At 42.4% G+C, this 15,170-nt stretch overlaps 1 protein-coding gene across 1 annotated transcript; it reads right to left on the reverse strand.

Moving 5' to 3' along the window:
- Positions 1-6,521: 6,521 nt before the first annotated feature.
- Positions 6,522-13,000, reverse strand: LOC138629333 (histone H4 transcription factor). The gene is made up of 10 exons (XM_069712954.1): positions 12,933-13,000; positions 12,369-12,543; positions 11,035-11,261; positions 10,826-10,937; positions 10,592-10,744; positions 10,430-10,504; positions 9,752-9,872; positions 8,349-8,487; positions 8,126-8,250; positions 6,522-7,551 (listed from the first exon to the last, which is right to left on the reverse strand). The coding sequence occupies exons 2-10, from the start codon at positions 12,517-12,519 to the stop codon at positions 7,119-7,121; spliced, it is 1,536 nt and encodes a 511-aa protein (XP_069569055.1). The 5' UTR covers positions 12,520-12,543; positions 12,933-13,000; the 3' UTR covers positions 6,522-7,118.
- Positions 13,001-15,170: the final 2,170 nt, after the last annotated feature.

Here is a 15,170-nt window from a genome sequence, read left to right on the forward strand (position 1 = left end):
ATGAAGATATTTTGTGAGTTGACGATGATGACGATGAAGATGACGATACTGATGATGAAAACATTTTGGAGATGTTCTTACACTGATTATGTCCAGCACCAACTGCGTCTCCACTTTGAGCCTCACGGTGACCTTACATGCACCCAGCGACCGGTGCAACTGATTAATTATTGTAATAATTTAACCAAAAGAGCTGAGTGATGAAAATGAAGTTCCATTAATGACAGCAATGAGCTGCTGTCTGATTAAAGGTAATATTCTACTTATTATTTTATCGTTGTCATTCGTACTTATTGTATTATACCAGTATAATATATTGGTAGAATTTAAATGCGCAAAGGATATTCATTTTTTAAAATTTTGATTCTGTAATCTCAGATTCTTTAAAATGAAAATATTAATAAAAAGAAAATCAGGGTGTTCAGTTCACTTTTAAATAATAACTATCAATGTTTGATGAAGAACGAAGGGTCACCCAATAACACAAGATTATATGAGCATAAATAGAAACGACAAGCTGAAAACAATCTATTTTAAAGGTAGAAAGGGTTTGCAAAGAGTGTGGGTGGATTAATCCCCAAACTATCAATAACATTAATACGAAATCTTGTTTCAGTTGTTGAAACCAGAGTCAATAGGATCCATACAAGACAACTGATGCATCACATGTTAGAAGACATGAGCACTCGTCTTGATGCGGTGACATTCGCATCGTTGCCGTTGTTAGTTCAGAGAAATTCACTGGAGGAACATTTGTTATTTACCATTAAAAACTGTTGTGGTTTCTGCATGCATGTGTTTAGATATTCAACACAGAAGAGTGGTGTCGTGTCAAAGAAAGTCCAACTGGGCCTGGTGTCTTCAGATTCCTCAAAAGTCGATCATTCAGCAGATAGAAAAGTTTCCTGATAAACAAAGACAAAACGAGATGAAGAAAATACTTTTACCGAGTCAGCTAAACGTGAGAGGTGGTTTCCATGGAAAGTGTCTCTGATGAGATTACCGAACACTCCCCTTTTTATACCTAAGAAATCCACACCTCATGGTGTTTAATTCTAGATTATCCTGTATTTATTTAATTACTTTCTCTGGGGAATTTCAATAAGGTGAAACAAACCGTGCAGGTCACTCTGGACTCTCTTATCAGTTCTCCAGTCAGACACACTGGAGCCTTTCATAGAGCTTATATGAAGGCATTTTAAATTCAAGACTTTATATTGTACATATATTTACTGAATGTAGAGAAATAAGATCTCAGTGTGCATTTTTTAAAAATCTGACATTACTATCAGGACTTTATAGAGAAATGTGATGAAAGAATAATCTACCGTTTCTTCAGACCTTCAAGATAAAAGAATAAGAATGTTTTTTTAAACTTTAATTATGTCTTTTAAAGTTTGCTCACACCTTCAAAAATGATCACTGATTGAGGATCATATACTACATTGGTCTCTTCATGATGCATTCACCTCACAAATCACAACAAATGTTTACCGTGCATTAGCTGTAAAAACTGTACTGATATTGACAATGGGACCAAAATAAATAAAGGTTGTCCAAAGAACTCCACCTCTAGTTTGCAGTTTATACATACAGTGTGTTAGATATATTGTGTAGAAAACAACACGCTTCCTGGAGAGGCAGAGCCGCGTTGGTTTTGAAGCAATTTGCAGCGGACTACCACTTATTATACCACATATATGGACTGCAGCCAGTGACTGTTTTCTAGTCTGTCTTTGTGTACGTAAGCTGTCTTTCTCTAAACTGACTCAGAGAGGTTTATGGGGCTGAGGGGATTACTTTAAGCCTCTACGAGTAATTAATGTTCTTTCCTGGTGTTGAAAAGTAACACCGACTAATTGAGTGAAGGGGCTGCAGACAGGTGACACCGGCTCACGGCGACAGGTGGTCCCCGCCTCGCTGAAGTAGCAGAAGGACACCGGGCGGAGTTCACTTCCCTGAACTCAAGAGCCGACGGATGTTCTTATTGTCTTTGTTAGCTGATAAACTGACGGGACAAAAAAAAAAAAAAAAAAAAAACTTCAACCCTCTGGATATTAAGCGAATTCATTTTTTTCTCCCACCACAGGTAAGAAACATTTTTATAAAGCAAACATATTTTGTTTTTGGCCGGTGGAGAAAATACAGGACAATAACCATGACAGAAGTTTTATCTGTATGCAACTAAATTCTGACAAAAACTATAGAAAAGCAGAACATATGTGGTCTTTTTCTTCCTGACATTAAGTTAATCATGATTTATTAATTTAGGGTTGTGCAGTTGTTTCAGGGCTGCAAGCAACGATTATTTTCAGAATCAGTTAACTCGACACCAGAGATGCCTCACTTTTTTTTTTTATTTTGGCCTGCCATGGTAGAACTTATTCTCCCCAAAAATATATACAGTATATATAAATTTAAAAAAAAAAAAGGATATGTAACAATAATTTCGCCAAAATAATAAAATTACACTTAAACTGATTAAAAACTAGTGTTTTGTTTATTCTGAAATTTGATTTTAGATTTAAAATGTATTAAATATGGCTTTACATGGGTTGAATAAATAATAAATAAAGTCCTCTGATCCCGGAGACGAGCAGCGCAGCTCCGCGTGGCCTCGGGTGACACCGCGAGCCGTCGCTGATGCCTCATTCACTGTTTGTGCTCCCAAACAGTTCCCTTAATGAGATTAAGAGATTTCTGCGGCCCGCTGACAGGGACACAATTTAAAGAACATAGGCTGTGTAACCTCCAGCTAATCTTGTCTTTGTGAGAAAGGAGGGATCAGGCTGTTGGCTCGCTGCAGCCGAGAGGTTCAACGGGCATTCATCGTACGACAATTATATGTTCAGAGGTTTTAACGCAGGCGAGGACACTGTGATTTCCAGGAGCAAAGACATCACTGTACAATGAAAAACAAGCCAAGCAATTTTCATTAAATTCTCATTTTTAAGAGAATTCCGACTCTTTGACAAAAGTTCCCCCTGAGTTTTATTTTTAAGGGGTTGTTTTATACTGTACGGCCACAAGCTGTCAATTATGCTTAAAAACATTGATTATAGCTGCAACCGGCCGTAGATCATCTGCTGATTATTTCCCTTTAATGTCAGAAAATAGTTTAAAACAAAAGTCCAGGGCGGGGGACATCGTCAAATGTTTTTGTCCAATAAACGGTCCCCAACTCAAATGAATTAAATTTACAGTGACAAGAAAGAAAGAAAAACAGCATATATTCACATATAAGAAGCTGGAAATAACTTTTACTAATTGATTAATAGTTGCTGATTAATTATGTCAGTTAACAGATTGTAGGCAAAAGTACACAATAGATAGATAGATAGATAGATAGATAGATAGATAGATAGATAGATAGATAGATAGATCCCTGTTTTCTCTGCATTAGACTCACAAAATGACACTGCAACATGGTAAATTCATAACCCTCGAGCGTTTTCGTCTCTTCTCTCTTAGATATGCTGCATATCACTTTTCACTTTGCATCACAAACAGCATTACTAATCATGTGTCCTTGGAACGGATGGGTTCTAAGTTAATTAAATGGATTGGCACACTGAAAATTGGATTACCATCTGTAATGCAATTTAACAGGATGATGTCATTTACATGAGATTTGTGAGACAAATTGTCCAGTAAAGTTCCTGCTACTACTAGTTTCCCTGAGAGTAGACATTTTTTAACTGTTTTTTAAACTTCAAGTAAAGTTGAAGAGGAGAGTGTGAGGCAGAGATGCAACAAGAGTTTCATGAATGAAAAAAATAAATGGCCATAAATTATGTGATGGTCTTTTTGCTGGGAACTATTTGACTTTTATTCATTGAAATCACAAATGAAAACCCTCCATTTTAGAGCTGTTTTTAATGTTTAACTCATTTTGTTTTTACTGTTATTAGCAGATTTTAAGGTGATTGTTGCGTGATTTATACTTTTTTTGTGTTGCTTTGATCGTTTTAACCTGAAAAGTGTCTTTGAATACAGTGAAGACAGGAAATGCTAAAAGCTAATTCAGCAAACATTTAATGATGCCAATTTGCCAAAATGTAAATAAATAGTTTTCTGGATTTTGATGAAAGGACTTTGAAATCTCCTGCTCTAAAGTCCATTGTCATCCTGAAACCTCACTTGTTTGTATGCCTGCAGTCCACTCCTGTCCTGCACCTGTCCTCGGCCGTCCTGCAACCATGATGGGAGCTCAGGAGAGAGATGTAAGGAGATTTGTTTTCATTGTATTGTTAACATTTACTTAATGGTCATTGTGTAAAGCCCCGTACTAATTCCCATCAGATGCTGAATGTTATTTCTTCCTGGTCATTTTACCCTTTGAGATGTTTCACCCATTTTGACCTCTTGCTACAGTTAAACACACACTTTGCCAGAGGAACACTGGGGTCCTCTTTCACTCCCGTCACTGCCTTTAACAGAGCAACAACCAAGTCCTTCAGATCAACAGTGAGTCAAAACCAACTTGTTAATACGGTGATTTCAATAATAAAGGTTACTTTTGCTTTTGTTACCTTTTTAAAAGTAAAATCGCAGCTATCATTGATAGAACTGTGTAGAATAAGGTGAAAAACGACTGTCTTGTTTGTTCCCAGATTCGAGGAAGATGGGGGGCAATGCATGTCTGTATAGCATGGAAGATTTACTACCACAAACAACTCAAGGTAAAAACTAAATGAAGAGTTTATTCATATGATTTCATACAGTGAGGTAATGTCTGAATAGGACTGCTTTGAATTTTCACTATAAAAGTTTAGTGTAATTTACTTGATTCAGAAGAAAACTAATGTAATGGTAATGTTACTCCGAGTTCCAAGTGTAAAGTAAGCTGTGCTTTAAAATCTGTATTTGATGCTTGATTTTACAGAAAGTGCAGCAGAACCTCGACGGTCTTCATTGCGAGATGACACCCGAGCACCCTGCTGCCGGTCTGTCGGACTCCGTACAACATCAGGAACAACACCAGCACTCCTACATTTACCCATATTTAGGTGAGTTTGAGGCCATCGGTAGAAGAAATTCCTTCAGACAACAGCACCACACGTGTCACATTATAAAGCCAATCTGCTTCTCTCTACATAGACTTTCCACGCGGACTCTCTGTATATGGAACCTCTGGTGACAGGAGTGAAACTGGGGAAATACCTGCAGATATCAGCCACAGCAGCAGTTACCTTCACACACCTTCACCGGCATCTTTCCACCGGCGAGCCACCAGGAGGGAGAAGCCGGACCGGCCGTCGGACCGGCACTGGGAAGAGAAACCCGATGAGAAACACGGGAGCTACCAAACTGACACGACGAAGGATTTACCTGCTGCGGACCAATCCCGGTACCCGAAGGTGATCCTCGGCAGGAAACGGCAGCTGGAGTCCGACAGCTTCGTCGAAGTGAAGAGGATGAAGCGGGACGTTGTGGACAGCCACTTCGGTCCCTTCGTCTCAGCTCGTGCGCATCCATCACGCAACGTCAGAGTGCACCACATGAACACGAGCGATTTATCCGTTCTGTATCCCGACAGCAGCAGATGTACCGTCTCTTGCCCGGGTGATGAAGCGCTTCCCCGCCGAACTGCTTTGTGGGAGCCGATGTGGGACACGCAGAAGAAAACGGATCTTCACTTTGGGCAGAATGTCCTCAAAGACTATTCAGTGGACACCTGCAGAGCCGTCAGGATACCCGTCATAGCAGAGAGGCAGAAAGATGCTTTTCACGGTTTCTATTCACCCCCTCTTTACTGCCCTGTGGATGCGAGTCAGCAAGATTGCGTTTACCGCCGACGGAGGGAAACACTCACATTAAGAGAAGTGTCCTCACCTCTGCAGATGTCCACTCTCTGTCCCGGCCTCCTGGCGGCCTCCTACCACCTCATCCCACCCTGAGGCCCCAGGCTCTCACACGTCTGCAACAACAATCAAATTGTGGTTTCTGCATCATCTCAGCGACGCTCCAACACTGTCGAACCAGTGCTCCTTTTTAAAGTTGGGTTCAGTGTGTGTGTTATATGAACTGGTCAGGCGGTACCAAACCGCTCCGAACCAGCAAGATGGCGACCAACAAAATCCGAACTTAAGGCTTCATAACGTTCACAAACCAACGGGCGACGTCACCGCTGGTACCAAAGCTCATGTTTGGAGTGAAAAAAAAAAGAAAAAAAAAAGGTGGTAATCTGCACACCTACAATGAAATGCAGCCAAGTTAAAATTAATTAATGAAGTCATTGCTACCTTCCTTGCTAACACTGTGAAGGTGTTTTTTTTTTTTTTTTCATTAATTCATGTCAGTGAATTTTTTTCTAACTGTTGTTTTTGTCATGAGTACTTTGATTGCGGGCTGAAAAATGGCACTTTATTTTCTTTTGGAAAGACCTTTAGTCTGCAGCCATGCTAATGCTCGTCTCTCTGCGAGGTTGTAGTTTAAGCTGAATGCTAACAACAACAAAGCTGATGTTCACCATTTTAGGCCGACAGGTCATAAAATAAAGTACCGGACAAGTTCAAATCTTGACCTGATAATGGCACGAGATAAAAGATTAGAATAATCTGCCCTTTAGTTGATTAGATATTTCAGTATGGACCAAAAACACTGGGACCCTCCAGTCGAGCTGCAACATGAAAAGAAAAAGACATAAAAAACTTGAAAATCTTACTATTGTATCAAAAATGTATTTAAAACGTTAACATTAAGCAACATTCAAAGGCGCCAACAAAAACAAATGTCCACTGAAATCATCTGCTAAACAAGTCAGTCAAACTGCGTACGGTGTGCAGAGAACAACATTTCATTTGAACCCGTTAATTAGTGCTTTTAAAATCCTTCCATTCATGTAATCTCTGCCGTAAATATTAATTTATGTTTCAAAGGCAGTGTCATAGACACAGACGTTAGAAAGCTACGCTGCGGCATCAACAGGAGCTGGGGTCCTTACGACCGGTGTACGGTCAACATCTGGATGTAACGTACAAACACGGGAGGAAGAGTCAACGAAGTCTCCACCGAGAGCTTCAAAGCACAATATACTAAAACAGACAAATTGCATAAGAGCTACGTGAGCGCCTGCTCCGGATGTCCATGTCCTGACCACCGGGCGGAGTGGACGGTCAAACCACGTCCATGCCGAGTCCCCTGGCAACCTCCGTCAGAGCCTGGACCGCCCCAGAGGTCCCGCTGCCTTCACAGTCCTCCTGCGGCAGTCCTCCGGGCTCGTCCTCGATGTGAGGGATGGTGCTCATCACGCAGTAGACAGGGGAGTCGCTGCCTCTGGGGCTGCCGTGAGGCGACACGTCCTCGGCTCCCGACAGCTCGGAGGAGTACGAGGAGGAGGAGCTGGAGGACGGCGAGGAGGATCCTGCCGGAGAGCTGCGGCCGCTCTCCGGCGCGACGGCCGCCCTCTTCGTCCGGCTGCTGCTTCTCTGACTCTTCCGAAGGCTCTGCGGCTTCTTGGCCATGTTCTTCATGATCTCCTTCGTCACTTCTACGGTCTCGAACCGGACCATGTTCACTTTGAGGAAGCCGTCCACGTCCTTCCTGTACCTGTGAGGAGAGACGGCAGACAGCCTCAATAAACATCTCTTTATCTTAAACTGACTTGAAGTACATTTGGTGCACCCCAGGAGATGAGAAGCAGAGTGGATCTAAAACGCGTTTATTTTTCATAGAGACTTCCAGGTTTACTTCTTAACTTCTTCCAGGTCACACGTTTGTTTACCTGCTCAAATGAATGACCGGCGATGAGCAGAATTCAACCAGGACGTGCACGGAAACACACCACAGCAAACTTCAGACAAGGTTTGATGAAACTGTCAACATACACCAGTGTGTGTGTGTGTGTGTGTGTGTGTGTGTGTGTGTGTGTGTGTGTGTGTGTGTGTGTGTGTGTGTGTGTGTGTGTGTGTGTGTGTGCTTCAGAAGGTCCCAGTAGAACTCGCTGGTCACAGTCTGACCCTGGGGGGTGAATTCACGGTCGTTCTTTTAAAACTACAATATGAGCATCTTTCCCACTAAACCACGATCCGAGGAAGTTCATAAACAACCGGAGATTTGTATGAGAGACACGTCCGACTCTGCCGTGCACAGAACCTGTTCGCAGCTTCAACAAGCGACTCACCTGAAGCGGGAATGTCCAGACGGCCACTTCAACTCGTGCTTGTTACGGAGGTGAAGAGTGAGAGTGTAACACCAAGAGAAGACCTTATCACAGATATGGCACTTGTATTTGGACATCCCCCCAACCTGTTGGTAAATATCATGAGAAGATGTGAATTAAAGAAGCTTCGTTATGACAGCAGGTGCTGATGTTGATCTGAAGCGGTGACGTGCTGCTGACCGACCTCGTGCAGCCTCTTGAAGTGGGCGCTCATGGTCTGGAATGTGTGGCAGGAATAATCACAGCCCTCCACCGTGCAGCGGTACACCGTCCCCTCGTTGTGCACCTCGGTGTGCTTTTGGAGATCACGCGCGTTCTTAAATCTGTGATAGATAGATAGATAGATAGATAGATAGATAGATAGATAGACAGATAGACAGACAGACAGACAGACAGACAGACAGATAGATAGATAGATAGATAGATAGATAGATAGATAGATAGATAGATAGATAGATAGATAGATAGATAGATAGACAAAAAACAAATACATAAATAAACAAATGAATGAATGAAAAAGAAGTAATGTAACAAGTTTTTGTCAAGTCACTCACTTTACCGGAGTCTTCTCCGTGTGTGTGTGTGTGTGTGTGTGTGTGTGTGTGTGTGTGTGTGTGTGTGTGTGTGTGTGTGTGTGTGTGTGTGTGTGTGTAATGCTCTGACTGTCTCACTCCTCAGAGGTCTGTCTGACCGTCTCACTCCTCAAAGGTCTGTCTGACCGTCTCACTCCTCAAAGGTCTGTCTGACCGTCTCACTCCTCTCAGAGGACTGTCTGACCGTCTCACTCCTCAGAGGTCTGTCTGACCGTCTCACTCCTCAGAGGACTGTCTGACCGTCTCACTCCTCAGAGGTCTGTCTGACCGTCTCACTCCTCTCAGAGGACTGTCTGACCGTCTCACTCCTCAGAGGACTGTCTGACCGTCTCACTCCTCAGAGGTCTGTCTGACCGTCTCACTCCTCTCAGAGGTCTGTCTGACCGTCTCACTCCTCTCAGAGGTCTGTCTGACCGTCTCACTCCTCAGAGGTCTGTCTGACCGTCTCACTCCTCAGAGGACTGTCTGACCGTCTCACTCCTCAGAGGTCTGTCTGACCGTCTCACTCCTCTCAGAGGTCTGTCTGACCGTCTCACTCCTCTCAGAGGTCTGTCTGACCGTCTCACTCCTCAGAGGTCTGTCTGACCGTCTCACTCCTCAGAGGACTGTCTGACCGTCTCACTCCTCAGAGGACTGTCTGACCGTCTCACTCCTCAGAGGTCTGTCTGACCGTCTCACTCCTCAGAGGTCTGTCTGACCATCTCACTCCTCAGAGGACTGTCTGAGCTCCACTGAATCTTCTCCGATCGGTGATGACAATTTTCCGAGAGATCTGATTGGTCAGTAAACGGTACTTTCTTACGTTTGATCCGATATCTCCAACATAACCTGCTCCGGATCAGGTTAGGTTTGCAGCATCAGTTACCATGGTGATCTAGCCAGTTTAAAAGACACTGTGACACTGACAACCCTGGCTTTAGTCTCAACATACCTCGCTAACCCACTAATCTCTCTTCGTAGTTCACCCCTCTGGTCACCTGCTTTCGAGCTTTACCTTTTGTCGCAGAAGTCACACGGGAACGGCCTCTCGTCACAGTGACGGAACCTGATGTGGATCTTCAGAGCTGCCAGAGTCGTGCAGGTCATGTCACAGAAAGGACACTTGACTTGATTCACTGGGAGTAAAACGGGAAGAAGAAGGAATGGTTGACTGACAACTGGTCAACCATCTGGTCCATCAGTGATGAACCTTTTTTTTTTTTTTTTTACTTCAGACACTTACACTCATCATTTTCATTGAGGGATTCATAAGAACTAGCATGTTAGAAAGATTCTGAAGATGTTTGTTGAAAAATAAATCAATTAAAATGCGTGCTAATCCATAATAAATGATAATCTATTTGCAGATGAAAGTCAGGTGAAGTGATATAAAATGAGGCGAGAAGATTTGTCAACTGCTGTTTGCACTTTGAAACTAAATCGTCTTCAAAATTAAAACAAAAATTAAAACAAAAACAATTTGATGAAAACTGAAATCATAAATTCGGATCATTTCACTGGTTTCCATCGATGTTACCATGCTAAATGTTCAAATGGCCGAGGTGAAACACATGGATAAGACAACATTTCAAAAACCAATTGCCTCATCATCCCACTGACACACAGCAGGGAACTGCCCCTTTATCATTCCTGATCCGATCTCTTCTGTATTAAAACTGAAGGCGGTCGTTACCGTGCTGACGGATGTGGTCTCTCAGAAGCCTCTCGCTGGAAAAGGCTTTGCCACAATGTTCACAAACCAGCGACTCTGTCAGAATGAGTACAGCGAGACATTAAAACATGCAGAACCACCTCCATCTTCTGAATGTTTTTCAGGCCCGGGTTTCCGTCTCACCTACGGGCTCGGCCTGCCGGTGGAGGTGGTCGAACAGCTTGGTGTTGCTGGAGAACATGCTGCCGCATGTCGGACAGGCCACCAGTCTCTCCTGAGTGTGGCTCCGCATGTGCTCCCTCAAACGGTACCGGATCTTAAAGAAGGCTTCGCAGCCTGTAACAGAAACGTGAGACATCACACAGAGCAGGTGAAGGAACACGAACTTCTCTCTAACCTCCTCCGACCCGGTCGTACCTGCCCAGTGGCAGAAGAGCGCCTGCTGTTGTTGTGACAGAGACTGTGGCTCGGCACTTTCTACGTGATTGTCCACGTGTCGGTAGAACCACTCAGGATTGTTGAATGTACTCTGTATGAATATAAAAAAAGCATAAATATCATATTAGTAGCAGTGTTATCGAGCTCTAAGTGACCCAACGGATGACTTAAAATAAAAAAATACCTACATCGCACTGCTCCCACTGGCAGCTGTACCCATCGGATCCCTCCGGAACCAGATTGTTGCTGTGCACGCCTTGGTTGCAGCTGGGCAGGTCGGGACGGGACTTGAGCAGCTGGGACCCGACAAACTTGAGTTTCCCGTGGTAGTTGTGGAAGTAAGCGTGGACCTCCAGCTCTGCAGGGATCCCCATGGACAGAAACTCACATCCATTCCAGAGACAAGCATATTCATCTGAACAAAGAGAGTGAACCAGCAGATAAGGACATGTTATTACTAAATGTACACGGAGGACTTTGATATTGGACCGCTTATGGCTAAAAAATGGACATGAATGTTCATTCATCCTCATGAAAAAGGGATGTCGGTTCAGTAAATGCCTTCAGACTGAATTATTCGTAACAAAATCTGAATCTCAATTCCTGCCTCCCAAACGATCTCATTTCTGCCTACGACTCTGCCGCAATTTTCACTCGACAAGTCAGCTGCATCGAAACAAGCGCTCCCACTCTACCACTGAAAAAAGATCATGGAAATTCTGACAGACAAAGAACAACGACAGTCCAAAAGAAGAGTAACAGCAGGCCTACTTGACCACAGAGAACCCAGAACCTGATCCTGAGCTGGCGGTTGACGACAACGTTTGCGTGTCACAAATAGAGAGAAGATCCACAGCAACAGGAGCGAGGAAACGACAGTGGAGATGAAGGCTTGATAGAAAATGGAAGCAAAAGCTAGGAGTAAGAAATGAAATCAGTCAGGGAGGACTTAAACCACAGGGTTTCCTCTCCAAGACAAACATCAACTTCCCTGATTTTCACCGACTAAAAAGCTGAAACTCGGTGACCTATAATGAACAGAAAAACAAGCTGCGGCTGTGTGCTGAGCAGACGAGAAACAGACACAGTATTTTATTCCTATTCCATTTGCAATCTCACAGATGTTTCAGTGCAAAAATATTTCACTGCTAAAACCTCCTGCACAATTATGATCACGCAACTCGGCCTGTGCAGCCTCATAAACACAACTGAGCCTTCTTTCAAAGAGGAAAGTCAAGAAGCCAGCATGCTTCACACCGTCGGCGTGGCTGAGAAATGGTGCTCTTTCTCACGTTTGATAAGATCTACAGAAGTTGTACTAACTTTACATTTAGTTTTTCACCAACAACAACAACAACAACAACAAAAACACGTGTGCACACAAAGTCATACACACGGAATACACCTTTTACCAATAATGTAACACCGGATGACTGGCTTGTTGTCTTAGTTACCAAATAAGCTCTCCGTTGAGTGCGTTTCATTTTTGGACACCGTGTCCTCGGGTGTCCTCCTCACTCACCCAGCTCCTCCAGGGCGTCTCTGTCTCCCAGGTAATCCTTCAGATGCAGCGACATGTGGTCGCTCAGCTCCTCCATGCTGCGGCCCCTGAAGCCGCATGAAGCCCACTCGCACACCACCTCCAGGTTGTCCAGTCTCTTCGTCGTCATCATGGTGGAGGCCTGATATATCAGTCCCTGAGGACTGAGAGAAAACCTTTCAACAAAAGAGACTGAACCGGGAGCTCCCTTCTCACAATCAAGAGAGACACCGAGTTAGTTCCTCTTCAAAACGAGGTCGGCTGCTGTCTGCAGATAAAAGTAACATGAAAGCATTTATTTATTTATTTTTAAATGTCAGTCTTCTTACAAGTTAACGAATACTGTGAGTAGCAGACTTGCAGATTATCTCTGTTTTTAGAAAGTCTTTATGCAAAAGTTGTCGTTTCGGCTAACAGTCGAGCTCCCGCTGCACCTGCGACAGGTTTGAACTCTTTTTACAAACGTGAGAAATCGTTTGACACTTTAACTGAGAAGTTTTAAATGTTTTTGTAACACTTGAAAGGTTTTGGAAAAAAAAGTCTTACAGATATTGGGGCCCCTTGGAGCAGCAGGTCTGGGTTGATGCTCTCTTTTCCCTCCTCTGGGCTTCTCTGGATTTGTTTATTTCCTGTATTCGGGGCATTATGACGGAAGTTGTTCTTCTTCGTTGGATAATCAGAACCAGTCACAATGAAGCTGAACATACCGCCCCCTACCGCACTTGGAGGCCTCCAACAAATTAGTTTATCTCAATCAAACAAATCCAAACTACCTGTAAATTTCAGAGAATAAAGTTAACTATAATATTGCTTCATAGTGAACTTAGTACAGAAAGGAGGTGGTGGAGGAATTTTCCAGATTACATGCATTACTTGAGAAAATGTACTAAGTTACATTCCACCACTGATTTTCTTAACTATAAGCTAATTTAATTTTACTTAAGTAAATTTTAAGTACAGGACTGGTCATGTCATATTTTATATGAATACTTTAATCTTTAAGTACAAATTTAAGGTACTTGTATGTGGTTATTGCCATTTTGTGCAACTACTACTACATACCTATACTTGACCACACCTCAGGTAAATATCGTTCTTTTTACTCCACTGCATTTGCCTGACAGCTTTAGTTACAAGTTACATTTAAAATCACAGTTTTTCATATTCAACTGAGTTTCATTTATATAGCACCTTTCATACAACAATGCATTCCTGTAAAGTTAAAAAAAAGTTTGTATTTATATTAGGTTGCTATGTTTCGTAATGTCTGGAGCGGTATCTAAAGATGCAGGTGATGATTTACTGCATTACATTTTTCCTTTATTATAACTTTACAGTTTTAATATCATCTTTGTAATATTATATTTTCATGTTGTAAACACCAACTATACTAAACATTTGATTGCCACTAAATAATTGTTAAATCTGTGACCACCACCACTGCAGTTTTTTCAAAGTCGATAGTTGTGACCTGAAGAGCGTTACCATGGTTGCTCTCTACCATTTTCTATTTTCTATTTAGGGTTTATTTGTTATTCGCGTATTCATGTTATGACGACAACAGAGGTCATTCATCCCATCCTGCCTGAGAACACCAAGAACACCAACAGAAACCCGAGCTACTCTTCTCAACCTGCAGCCACTTTACTTTCCAGGCCGGCTTCTCATGATGCTGTGAGATTGTGCAATGGATCTCCTCCACTAGAGGTCATGATTTGCTGACGATCAGCACCACGCTGGGTCCTGTCTTGCCTTGTCTGAGAAATACAATATTTCCATGAGGCTGCACGTCTCCTGATGTGAAGTCGATACAATACACATGAAGTTACACCATATGGTACACTGACAACTACAATGCAGGTGGTCGCGGTGGCTGCTCATGTTGTGGTGCACATTTCATCTGAATGGTAGATGTCCAAGAATGATCTCTCTGGCCTCTGCTGTGTCGCTGTTGATTGGCTATAAATGACATTTTCAGAGATGTAAACCTGAAGGCCTTTGTTTTTTATGACCATAATTGGCAGTTATTGCTTAAACATGACAAAAATGGACCCTGATAGCAGTGAAATGAAAGTCTACCCTTTCAGTAATATTAGGTGGGGCAGAGCTCAGGCAGCTTCAGTGCCACTGCTGATCTCTTATTCAATATTTCATGCTCCTCTGCAAACACAAGAGCCCATAACAACTGAATTATTCATGCAGATTTGTGTCGGGATGACTGATTCACAGGAAAATGACCATCAGCATCTGCACGCATCTTACAGTTGCCCCTTTTTGTTTTCAGAAGAGAAGTTTCTGCATCTTGTATTCAAATTGAACTGCAAGAAAAGTGAGAGAAAGATGCACACCTGATATTAAAAACACCCTTTAAATGGCTCTAAATGTCAGCAGAGATTTGAGGATTTAAAAACATCTGCAGGATACATAATGTAAGGCGAATAGAATGAAATAGAAATCAATCAAATCCAGGGAAGAAACAGAACAAACCATTTATCATGAACTTTAGAAATATATTCCTGGAATATAGTCCAGATTAGAAACAAAGAAACAAATTCCATAAAGTTTTTAGAAACTCATGAATATATTCTTCAGTGCTTTTTATATTTAAGTGTATACATTGATTTTTAAGAACAAAAACAAAAACATCACAGTGAGCATGCTACTTTTACAAATGCTTTTAAGGAGGGAATTAAGTACCCTTTAACCACAGGGGGAATTAAGCTTCTTTTTTTTTAAACTACATTATCAATATGGATTTTTTTTTTTCTGCCTGGAGTCTTTCTC

The sequence above is a fragment of the Brachyistius frenatus genome, unplaced genomic scaffold (genome assembly GCF_029030835.1).
Source record: "Brachyistius frenatus isolate BFR_SWC_R1_liver_20210118 unplaced genomic scaffold, ASM2903083v1 Contig_114, whole genome shotgun sequence".
Lineage (NCBI taxonomy): Eukaryota > Metazoa > Chordata > Actinopteri > Embiotocidae > Brachyistius > Brachyistius frenatus.

Bases quoted from the DNA above. Each gene is read 5' to 3' on its own strand.
- LOC138629333 (XM_069712954.1), bottom strand. From the start codon at position 12,519: ATGATGACGACGAAGAGACTGGACAACCTGGAGGTGGTGTGCGAGTGG. The intron at 10,938-11,034 runs GTAGGTATTTTT...ATATTCATACAG, and splicing joins GCCAGTGGGAGCAGTGCGAT to AGTACATTCAACAATCCTGA. The intron at 7,552-8,125 runs GTGAGTCGCTTG...CTCTCCTCACAG, and splicing joins TCTGGACATTCCCGCTTCAG to GTACAGGAAGGACGTGGACG.